Raw genomic sequence first — 12,498 nt, 5'->3', positions numbered from 1 at the left:
ATACTAATGTTAAAACAATTGAGTTTGGATTTTAATAGTATATAAAAACTTTTGCATCTTTGCACTTTATAAACCTGTCAACACAATACTTCCTAATTATTATTTTATGCATCTATTCTAGAAATGATAAAAGAGAATAGTCATAAAAATACATTTGTGTCGACTTTTGTATTTACCTATGTAGTTATCTTTACTGGTCCTTTATTGCTTAGAGTGGGTGAGTTCCTGTTTATGCTTTTATCACGGCCTGAAATTGTCTTTAGTGTCTTTTGTAGGGTAGGTTTGCTAGTGACACATTTTTCTCCATTTTAATTTGCTGGGAATGTTTTGTTTTTCTCTCTTCACTCATTCTTCATTTTTGAAGATTAGTTTTGCTAGATAAAGAATTTTTTGATCAACAGTCTTTCTTACCTGACCTATGTTATCCACTACCTACTGGCAGCTATGATTTTTAGTGAGAAACCGGCTGTTAATATTAACAGAAACTTTGTACATTATGAATTGCCGTGTGTGTGTGTACAATTTTCTCTGTCTTTTGACGGTTTATGTGTCTAACTGTGAATCTTTTCAAATTTGTCATGCTCCGAGTTTAGACATTATTTAGAAAAACAGATTAATATTTTCCATCAGATTTGTCCCATTATTTTTCAGATATTCTCTCTAGATCTATCTTTCCCTTCACCTCTTCTCCTGAAGCCATATAAGTATACTTTGGTATGCCTGATGGAGTTGTGGAAATCTCTGCAACTCTGTTAATTTTTCTTCATCCTTTTTATCTCTTTGTTACTCAGTACAATCTTAGCTAGCTTGCCTTCATTCATTCCTTGTTCCTCCAGTTTCCTTTTTTTTATTAAACTAGACATGAGTTATTTCCTTTTATTAGACATGATTTCCCTTCGTTCATTAAAATATTTACCATAGCTGGTTTAAAGTCTTTGTCTAAAAAGACCAGCATCTTGGCTTCTTCAGGAAGTTTTTATTCTCTATATTTTTTTCTTATGTATGGGTCATACTATGCTGTTTCTTTGTATGTCTTACCGTAGTTTCCTGTTTATATACCAAGGTTTTTTTGTTGTTGTTGTGTTTTTTTTGTTGTTGTTGTTGTTGTTTGTCCACTTAATAGCTCTGGTTTTATTTAAAATCGTATAGAAATAAAGTTTGAGATTTGGGAAATGGGTTTTGTAAATTCTGTAAGTATTAAGGTTTGTAAATTACAAAATAAACCTTTTTTACTTAGTCTCCATATATATTCTTCAGCCAGCATAATTTTGACTGTGGTTGACAATTAGCTCCATTTATAAGAAAAAAGACATTAAACTTTCCGTTACGGATGATATGGAAGTATAATCATTTAGAACAGGGATTGTCATACTACTACCCTAGGAGGGAAAATCTCTCCTGTTACCTGTTTTTGTAAATGAATTTTATTGAAACACAGCCAGCCCATTCATTTAAGAAGTTCTGTGACTGCTTTCAAGCTACAGCAGCAGTTAAGTTAATGTTATCAGACAATATGGGCTATAAAACCTAAAATAGTTATTGTCTGCCACTATACAGGGAGAAATTATAGGCCCAAGAATTAGAGGAATGGTACATATTAGTCTTTCTAGTTATAAAAATTGGATCTATAAAAATAGTGGTAATCTTGATACAGGCAAACTGACAGGGCTTTAGATGCACAATTTAAGAGACCAAGTTTAGGTCTCTTAAATTGGGGGAAAAATGTGGGAAAATTATGTGCAATGTTGGGATAAAGGGGACTTAATGTTTAGTGTAATTCTAAGTTCTGTGAAAAATTAAAGCGCATCTAATTAACGGCCATTACAGAGGCGCCTGCTTTAGTATAGAACCCCTAGTTACTGTTAGAAAGTAGCCTACCCCACAGTTTTGCCCCATATCTTTAAAAATTAGTTATGCTTGACAAATTTCTGTAATGCTTTCCTAAAACAATTTTGCTATTGTTTATGAATTAGACAATTCAAACTCTTTAAATAAATTTTGAGACTTGTGTACATAGGTTTAATCTCCCAAAGGCCAACTTTATTCTTATTTTAATTGTTGCCTAATTGAGTTTGACATAACCCTAAAAAGACATTCAGAAAGTAGGGATTTTTCTTTCATTGGAGCCATGTTATATAAATAGCTTATGTCCTAAAGTCTTTAAGAACCCCAAGTCATTTATTAAGGTTCCAAAATAGCGTAACATTCACTAATTATATAAAAATTCTTGAAAGAATCCTGTGTGGAATTCCTTGGAGTATAGTGGAAAAGCCACTGAAGTGACAAGTTCCTCTTAACTAGGTCACTAAATAGACATTGAAAAAATCTGACTTCCTAGTATGAGAAAGAAGCTACTGATTTAATGGTTAAGCCATTGATCTTAGGACATTTTCTCATAGCTGACCCTAATCCTAACTGATAGGGGTTCAGGTAAATTAGTTTACCTTTAAGAGGCTTTACAACTCTGTGCCTTCACACTTGGGTAAAACTGACACAGATAAATTGATAGAAGCGGACTGTGTCTTCTCAATACAAAGCATTATAGAACTGTAAGTTTACAAGTGATAAAAGAAGCTTACAAATTCTTAAAAGATATGCTTTTGCTAAGTAGAAATTGAGTCACATTCCTTTCAACACTTTTCCCCTCTTATTTAACTTTGAGGGGTTTTTGGTTGTTTTTTGTCTTTCTCATTTTTTTTTTCCTATCATGTATCATATACTATAGTAATGTATTCTATAGTAACATTTTATAATAAAGCAATTAATGCTGTGTTTGGAGTTCTTTGTGCCTTGGTTGTTTTTCAAAAGGTTCATTTTAGGGAGCATGAAAGTACTACCACCCTAGGTGCTGGACAATGAGAGGGTGGTACATGTATGTCGATATTATAATGACTACAGCTTTGCATGGGACATCAGGACATTCAGAGTAGCAAATTGCAATAAGTTGGGAATCTTCCCAATATTCTTGTCCTCTTGTAACTCTGATGGTGGTTCATTAGTTGTATCAATGTCTCTGTTTTCATAGATTTTGTTTTTTCAGGTATGGGTAGGCTTTCATATCATTCCTTTCTCCTTCAAGCAATTATTCTATTTTACTGAGACTTTATTTTTTTAATAAATATTCATTAAACACATACTATGTGTTTTGTCCTGGGTCCAGGGGCTATTGTCTTCATTCAAACAAAACACAATCTCTTATAGATCTGTATTCAAATGGGAGCATGAGATAAGAAAATAGACATTTATAATACAAAATAACTAAGGATTTGGATTAAACCAACATTAACTTTTTTTTTTTTGCTTAAACCAGCATGTTTTAAATAGAAAAAGCATTAGTTTTAGATTTTCTTGATCTGTTTTCAAATCCTGTTACTATTACTTAATAGGAATGTGGCTTTTGGGAAGTTAACCTTTGAGATACTTGCAAGGTTGTAAATTATAGAAATAAATATACTGGTCTAGTATCTGATGAGTAAAGTATTTGTTTTCCCTAAATTATATGCCAAAAATTATTCTGGAGCCTGTAAATGTATTTCTCTGGCTCCTAATTTATACAGCAAGTGAAAAGTGAATAAATATAAAGTATTTGAGTACCCTGCCTTATATTAAAAAATTACTAGAAGTGAAATTTTGAAATGTTTCTTATCCATTTTTAAGATACATGGGTTGTAAAATAAATATCTTAGGAGCTTATTGTATTGCTGTAAATATGTTATCAAACTACTAATTCCATAGTCACTTGTCTTGGACTTGTCAACTTTAAAGTAAATACTTTTATCTCTTCACCTTCCACACCTATAGTTTAGAAAACATGTTATACTTAACCATATTGTGGCTTATGTCCAGAAGGCCCAGAGTTATAATCTTTGTATTATGAGATGTTTGAAAACATTCAGGTAGATCATCATTAAAATGATTAAAATAATCAAATATATTGTAAGATTCACTCATTACTATTTGAATTTTTCTATTTGAAGAATTCAGAATTGTGATATTTAGGAACCAGTATTATATTTAAAAGTGAAATGAAATAGCCAAAGAATTTGTTTTTAACTGAAAGTGTTTAATTTTGTTGTAACTGTACCATTAAAAACAAGACAGGCTGGTGTTATTCATTACATAATATATAAATAAAATACCAACAAACATAGAACATTTTCTATGCATCTTCTAATTATAAATAGAAAGGAGTTATCAAACTAATATTTTGGTACTTTCCTATCAAAAGAAGCCATCCATGTGAAGCAGAATGGATTAAGTCTTGCAGAAGTGCCCAAGATTGTATTGGCAGGAAGAGCCATAGAGTATTAGAGTAGCTATATGAAAGTGTAGTGTAATCCATGAGAAATATAGATGTGTTCTTCCATCACCACTGATCTCTCTGAATTAGACAAATGGTATGTACCAAAAGGGAACTTGAAGACTTCCCTACAGCCTGCCAGATTCTTGAAAGTAACGATGCATCTGTTTATTGTTGCTTTATTGTTATTTAACCTTGTCATGGATATGTGACTGTTTCTGTAGCATACTTTTGTGGCTTCTTATGCATACTGCTTTATCAGGATAGTAGCTAGTTGTTGGCAAATCAGCACTATTTATCCCTTCTGCTCTTTTCCTGGGAAGAATGTGGGTTTTTTTTTTTTCCCTCTCTCTTACTTTGACTCCCATTTAGAGATGCAATTACAAATCCATTATAGATAATCCATAGGAATTTACTTTTGTTTTTTGTTTTTTCCTAAAGCAAATTTCATTTTTATCTTCTCTCTGCTCAACTCTACCCTCAACTCACATAACAAAACTCCACTGCTTTTACTCTTTCTCTCAGAACTGTCTTTGTCTTAGGGTATTCTCTTGTTTGAAAACATTTACACCAAGGACACATTCACTGATTTATTTAGTAAACTTTTGATGAATTTTTGTAGGCTTCTTAATAATGTGCTGCAAGTGATATTACAGGGCCTTTCAGTGACATGCAAACACTAATCAGGTTATGAAGGCAAAATATTCAAACATCTTTACCAACTTGACTATTTAAACCACACTATAAAATTTTTGTTTATACAATGCTTGTAAATGTTCTCTTGTAAAATAAAATATAATCTAAGTGGCTTTAACAGTGAATGGACTAATTTTCTTCAAACTTTAACGTACATAAGTTGTGTTTTCTTTAAAAATGTAAGTGACTTGCATTCTGAACTTTGTAATATTAAAATTTTAAATGGATCTCAAGACTAAATTTTCCAATGTGTTACATTTTAGGTCAGAAGACATGTCTTCATCTACATGGCATCTTTCCTTACCTCTATGTGCCATACGATGGTTATGGACAGCAGCCAGAAAGCTATCTTTCTCAGATGGCATTCAGTATCGACAGAGCACTAAATGTGGCTTTAGGCAATCCAACTTCTACTGCTCATCATGTGTTCAAAGTGTCATTAGTATCAGGAATGTAAGTATATGATAACATCTTTTTAAATTTGCATTTGCATTTCAACTGCTGTTCAAAGAAAATTCAAGTACATATTTGAATTTTACCTCTAAACTGGGTCAGTTTCTCACTGTAACTTTTGAAAGTAAAATTTCATTGCAGTGATTTTAGTTTTGACTTTTCCTATTTCTTTCCTTCCCAAACTTTAGATGTTTATGCAGTTCATTTAGCAAATATTTCTTGAGTATTCCGTATTATACTAGACACTGTTCAGTGCAATTTTTGATGAACAAAACAAAGACCTTCCCTTGTTGAGGCTACACTTTGGTAGTGGAAAACATAAAATAGTCTATAGTTGTGTTATGACATGCATTTATTTTGCTTATTATCTGATATTAGTATTATAGAAGAAAAAATGTGGAGAAGAATCAGTAGTGTGAGATGGGGAAGTGGATTGGTGGCAGTTTTATTAGAGGATAGTCAGGAAGTTTCCACTGAAAAGATTAAATGACATTTGAGCAAAGACTTAACGGTGAGGGAATAAGAACATCATGGAAAGCAGATGGCTGGAGTGAAAGTACTAAAGGAGAGTAGGACAAAATGCAGTTATAAGGCTATACAAGGAGGAAAGTTCACAAATTGTGGTTTTTCCATACCATTGGGTTCCAAGATTTGCCTGGTTCTATAGTCACAAGAATGCCTCTCAGAATCCCAAATACAGAATGCAAAATTGAACAATAACCCCCGCTGTTAGACTGCAATCTAATCCATCACCCTGTAGGAACTAAAACTGCTTTTCATGGCTCCTCCTCACTCAGGTCTAAGCATGACAAGGACACCAATGCAGGCCCATTCCTGAGAGGCACCTGAGAACTCACCAGCATTTCTGAACACTGTAATAGTAGACCGTTCCATTGTTCTTTCCTCAATCCCTTTCTCCTTCACTTGGAGTCAGACCTATGTTATCTAAGTCTGGTGGTTGGCATAGCCTCTTCTGGGCCCCTTCTTTTCTCTCTGTGATGTTTCCCCTAATAACTTTCTGGCACATTTTGGCACCTACTTTTCAGAGCAATTGTACTAATACACCTAGGATATTGGCCCTAGTACATTTTTATGTCCTACTTCAAATTAATGAGTCAGAAACTGCTGGTGGGACCCAGCAGTTTGCCTTTAATAAGCCCTTCTGATGATTCGGATGAATGCTAAAGTTTGAGATTACTGCAGTGGGATATTCAAAGGACTTTGCTTTTACTCTGTGTTCTTACATGATTTTGAACCTCCATATGATCTAACTTAAACTTGAAAGGATTACTTTAGCAACTCTGAAAAATAAATTGTAAGAGGATAAAGGTAGAAATAGGGAAAGAAGTAGGACTCTGTTTCATTAATTTGGATAAAAAATAACAATGGTGACTTGAACTAAGATAGTCCCAGAGGAGTAATGCAAAGCAGTCAGCTTCTAGATCTATTCTGAGGGTTGGATCAATAAAGTTGCTCTCTGATTGGAAGAGGGTTGTGAGAAAGGACTCAAAGATTACTGTAGCTTTTTTAACATACCACTGAGAAGGCTATAAGGCATAGTTAGAGCAGGATGGTAGGAAAGAGAGTTGATGCTCAGACTGCAACATTCTGAGTTTGAGATTTCTTTGTGAAATTTTAAGGGTAGATCTTAAATTTCTCCACTTATTCCACCTGAATCTAGACCATGACAGTATCCTTTTAATTGAATTCCTTTCCTCTAGTCTTATTCCAGAGCAGCAGAAGTACTTTTCTTATCATGTACACTGGATCCTTTCAAAATTCTTGAGTGGTTCATATTGTTCATAGAATGAAATGTAAACATCTAATCACAAACTATGTGATTTGACCCCTTCCTACTTCTGATAACTTTGTTCACTGTGCTCCATACAGAAACACTGGTCTTCTTACAGCTTCTTTGATGTGCCAAGTTCTTTGCCCCTATGCAGTTTTCTTTACATGAGTCTTCTATACTTCTCCAGTCTTTCAAGTCCTTCACATCTTTAGAGATATTTTCCCTGAATTTTTACCTAAAATTATGCTGTATCCCACCCATTCTTTATTTCTGTAAGCATTTAATATGATTTGCAATTATTTTAAATGTTTTGTTTTTTTCTGTGTGTTCAAACCATGAGCATGTGTAAGCTCCATAAGAAAAAAATTATCTTTGTCATATTAAAAATGTTAGTCCATGTATCAGAGATACTGATGTAGTTTCAATTTCTCCTGAAATGAAACAATATGATAACCCAAATTACTTTATCTTGTGTTGAAGTTTCTTTTTTTGCATTCACTTGTCTTTTTTTTCACCATTTGATTTCTTGCCTTTCTTTTTCTCCATTCCAGCCAATTTCTTGAGAAAAACCCAGCTTCAGTGTAATTTGAGTCCTTTAGTAGAGTCATATTCTTTTTAAATCTCTCAAATTCCTGTCTCTATGGAGTTTATAGACTTCATTTGGTTTTGGATGTATGTTAAAGACATATCAATTGCTGAAATTTCTGATGTGTACACAAGGTCCTCCAGGAACATCATTTTAGTCAATGAGAAAAAAATCCTAGCAAACATTGTATTAAATGGCATTATTCAACACCTAGTTATTATAGGTCTCACTTAAAAGTCACAGTTTCCAAGAACCTATTGGATGATGTTGACGTTTTATTTGGTAATAGTTTCCCGTTGTCATGGATTTGCTTTTATGACTTGAGGTACCTATGGTCAAATGTGGTCTGAAAGTATTTTGTACAATAAGTTTGTGAGAAAGAGGGACCATATTCACATTTTATCATAGATCATTGTCATATTCTATTGTTAATTTCTTGCTGTGCCCAGTTTATAAATTAAACTCTATCACAGGCTTGTATATGTAAAAACAAACAAACAAAAAAAAAACCCAGTGTTCTTAGGGTTCTTACTATCCACAAATTTGTGCATTACCTAGGAGGCGATGCCTAAGGGAAAAAAATACTATATATACATATACACACATACATATATACAGTGTGTAAAATGTTTCTACTTAATGGACTTAATAAAAATAAAGTGATATAAATATTGTTAATTAAAGGGCTTTGTTGATGTGAAGAACTTTAGTTTTTGATAGAAAAAGTGGGAATTGGGAATAGATGCTTAAATGGTCTCTGCTTTTCTCATACATGTATAGAATAAAGAGAAAAGAGCTACTTTTTTTTTTTTCTTTGAAAGATGCGTACAGAACTGGGGGTACAACCCAGAGGTTCAGGGGTGGTGAGAAACTTCACCAGAGAAAGTGGGGAGCAGAACAGGAGATTGATGAAGTAGCAGGGGAGTAGCAGGGGAGTAGCAGGCAGGTCAGGAGAGTCTGCCACGCCATGTGGGTCACCTCTGAGGCAGGGATCAAACTTGCTCTGAAGCGGCTGCAGCTCGCTTGCAGTACTGTGGGAAAGAGCTACTTTTTAAAACAGAATCATTATGTGAATTAAAATTAAAGTCTAAATATGTTGCTTTTTTGTCCCTAATTTTTTGAAAATGGTATTTTTCAGCTTTTTAAAACATGTAATCATATTTTAGTACTTCTGTTAATGTGGGGTAGGTCTAATTAAAAGGTCTGGGTTTTTTGATGATATTGTTTGTAATATTAAATTTAATTAAAGTTGAATTAGGTCACCTAAGTTTCATTAGGGCAGTAAATTGCACCTTTTCATCTCTGAATTATAAAAATAATTGGAAATATCTTTTTATTTCAGGCCGTTTTATGGTTATCATGAGAAGGAAAGACACTTTATGAAGATCTATCTTTACAATCCTGCAATGGTGAAAAGGTACAACAATAAGTGAAACCAAAATAAGAATGTCATTTAGGTATTTTAATAATAAAAAGTATTGAAGAAAGGCCTACTTATTTTCTGTCTTAGATTTAGATAGAAGAGATGATGGCTGCCTTCTTTCTATGATCTTAATTCCTGCTGCCTAGACCAAATGTTTACACTAAATAAAATTTGCTCTTTAGTTTCAAACGAAAGAGAAATGTGTAGAGTGAAGCCAAAGCTGGAGGTCTTTTTAGTACTCTGAATCCTTCTAATTCCTTATTAAATGTTAGTGAAATTTTATGTCCTAGGTTTGGTTGTTTTTTCATCCCTTCTCTCAATAAGTCTATCTATCGCTTATTCTCTCAATCATCCGGGAGTCCAAGTTACTGAAAATGGAACATGCACATTTAAAGAAGGCTTCCCTAATTCTTCACGATTCAAGAAAAGGCTTTCCTTCTGTGTGATGACCAGGATAAATGTAACCTTGGAGAATAGCTAAGTGTTAATCTTTTCAAAATATCCACTCTACCAATGGGTTCTAGGTTTCAAAAGGAACCTCTGGTATATACAAATTTTAGATAATTCTCCATCTGAATTTTGAGACTGAGAAGTGCGGCTGAGTTACTTAACTGAATATCCCTAATCCCAGTGACCAGTTCTACTATCTGAGTAGCCACTAAAAATTACTTTTTTTATATCGTATTCCTAACTCTACCGTGAAATCACCTTTCATTATGTAGGGTGCTGAAAACAGTTTCTCAGAATATGTACCAACAATGGTCATTTCCTATACTAGATTTTCTCAAGTCATGTTTCCTTGAGGATCCAGTTAAGGATGCTTATCCTCTCATGCACATACAGTAGTAAGATAATAAACTTCACCCATTTTCCCTTTCTCATCCTCTTGTTGTGCTAGAGGGGGAAACATGAATAAAATTTACATAAATCATTTATGAACTATATATTATAATTCTACTTGAAGTATAGATATCTATTTTTCTTCCTTGTGACTATAGCAGTCAAGTTCTTTTAAACTATTTCTAATAGCTTCCTTTTAAATTGCATTATTAGTTTATACCATTGCCTGCCTAAAATTATGATTTATTGGTGGAGCTCTCATTCATTTTAAGTAAACACTTTTAAATGCCTAAATTATTTGATGCACTATGAAATTTTCTGGGTAAACAACATTCCTGCTCTCAGGGAGCTAACAGTCTAGTAGGGAAAGCAGATAGTAACCAACCTGAATATATAATAAAAAATTGTGACGCATACAGTGAAGGAAAGAACAGGGTTCTGTAAAAGATTTAAAATTTTTTAAACTATACCTTTAGGCATGAATGATTTGTGTTACAGTATTTAATTAATGCACCCTGAGACTCTACCCTCTTAAATCAGATTGTCTGCATACAGAATCTGACTGCTACTTACTAGCTGGGTTTTTAATCTGTGTCTTAACTGCCACATCTACAAATAAAGTTGATATTACTATACCTTGTTCTGAAGGTCAAGTGTGTTAATATCTGTAAATTACTAAAAATTGTGCTTGACACATTAAAAATATTGTGTAAAATGTTGGTATTAGCATATGTGTAAAATCTGAAATTGCAGCTTCTTGACCTTAAGCCTCTTTCCTAGGAGCAGTAAATCACTCTTAAGAGTTTGCCTTCTCTTTTTTATATATATGTATGTACACAAAAGCACATATACTATTTTTTAAAATTTCACATAAATATCTCAGACTGAAATGTAAGTATGCAAAGGGAAAGGTTTTTGTCTGCTCACCATACAATAGTCTGGCCTATACTAGTTAATAACTTTGTGGAATTAATGAGTGAACAAATGCATATTATTCCTCTACTTGTTCATCTCCTGTGATCTTTACTTCTGTTCTTTTTAAAAAGCTCCTTTGGAACTTCTCCTACCTCTAAATACAAACTTCTTGGTTTTCTCACTACAAACTTCTGTTTTTTTTTCACTTAAACAAATACTTGAGTTATAATTTATACGTCATACAATTGAACTTTTTATGTCTCTAATAAGAACCTTTGTCTGTCTTTTTAACTCTGTCCATTCATTATTACCACTCTTACCTTTTCTAGAGTCAAATTCTGTAGCCCACTGTGGCTGCTTCCTTGCATACAGTCCTGCAATTTTTTACCTTTCCATCTGAAATTCACTCATCTTCTAAATTCCTTTTTCTGCCAAATGAGTCGAGTTCTGAATTAATTCATTTACTTTTTCTCTACTAAATTTTGACTTCTGATTTCTTCAATATATGTAAACAAATATCAGGTAGGTTCTTCTATAAATTTGTGGTCTTCAGTTTCATCTGGGTCCTGTCCTGCCTGCCTTATTCATTAATTCTGTTTATCATTGTCTACTCTTACTCAATATTCAGCCTTTCTTGAGACCTTGCCTCCTATTTCATAGAGAAAATAGAAATCTTCAGTTTAGAATAGTGGTTGTCAAAGTGTTCTGAAACCTTTTCAGGTGCTGTCCGTAATCAAAATATTTTCATATTAATACTAAGATGTGATTTGCTTTCTTTACTGTAGATACTCATAATCATTCTCCTGAAAAGATTTAGGTATACTTTGTGTGTGCCGTTTCTTAACCTCTCATTTTAATTAATACCCCACAACTACTACTACCCCTAACATTCTATAGAAACTGCTTTTGTTAATAACATCCATGTTGTTAAATCCAATCAACACTTTTTTTTTTTTTTTTGGTCCTTACATCAGTGGCTACAGTTGCTTAAAATAAATCCAAATGTTGATTTCTTTAATAAGAACATCCTCTTATTTCCCTTGTACCTCTTACTCATATTTATGCCATTTTGTTTATTCCTCTTTTAACATCTGTGGTTGTTCATGTTTCTCAATTAGGCTTTTGCTTTCATCCTCTTTTCCTCACTCTGTATCCTTATCTAGCCCCATAGTTTTGCTGTCATTAATTTTTATGCATTTGACTTTCAAATTTACATCAGTACCTTAAATTTCCCTCAAGAGCTCCTGATGAATATGTCAAATAATTTACTGGATAAATAGAATGGCACTATAGTCAAGAGGGTTCATATGTCAGAATATGATTTGAATTTTAGCTCTTACACTGTTTGTGTGATTTTGGACAACTTTTAAAATCTAAGACTCAGTTTCTCCATTTATAAATGGCACTAATAGTATCATAGGTTTATAATGAAGCTATCTAAAATGGAGCACATAAAACATAACACAGTGGCTATATATAGTACTCAAAATTAT

The 12,498-nt window shown here is 33.1% G+C and overlaps 1 protein-coding gene across 2 annotated transcripts in view; it reads left to right on the top strand.

Annotated features, from left to right (window-relative positions):
• REV3L (REV3-like, polymerase (DNA directed), zeta, catalytic subunit) overlaps positions 1 to 12,498 on the top strand; it is a 133,670-nt gene that overhangs the window by 47,190 nt on the left and 73,982 nt on the right. For both annotated transcript variants that reach the window (XM_012722936.1, XM_004673774.2), the window contains 2 exons: positions 5,260 to 5,449; positions 9,170 to 9,244. In XM_012722936.1, coding sequence (XP_012578390.1) covers positions 5,260 to 5,449; positions 9,170 to 9,244 — 265 coding nt within the window. The remainder of the gene's footprint in view (positions 1 to 5,259; positions 5,450 to 9,169; positions 9,245 to 12,498) is intronic.

This window comes from Condylura cristata, unplaced genomic scaffold, assembly GCF_000260355.1.
Source record: "Condylura cristata isolate star-nosed mole 26May11 unplaced genomic scaffold, ConCri1.0 scaffold00001, whole genome shotgun sequence".
NCBI lineage: Eukaryota > Metazoa > Chordata > Mammalia > Eulipotyphla > Talpidae > Condylura > Condylura cristata.
Note: the sequence above shows the minus strand (reverse complement) of the source record. Positions and strands in the feature narration are given on the sequence as shown.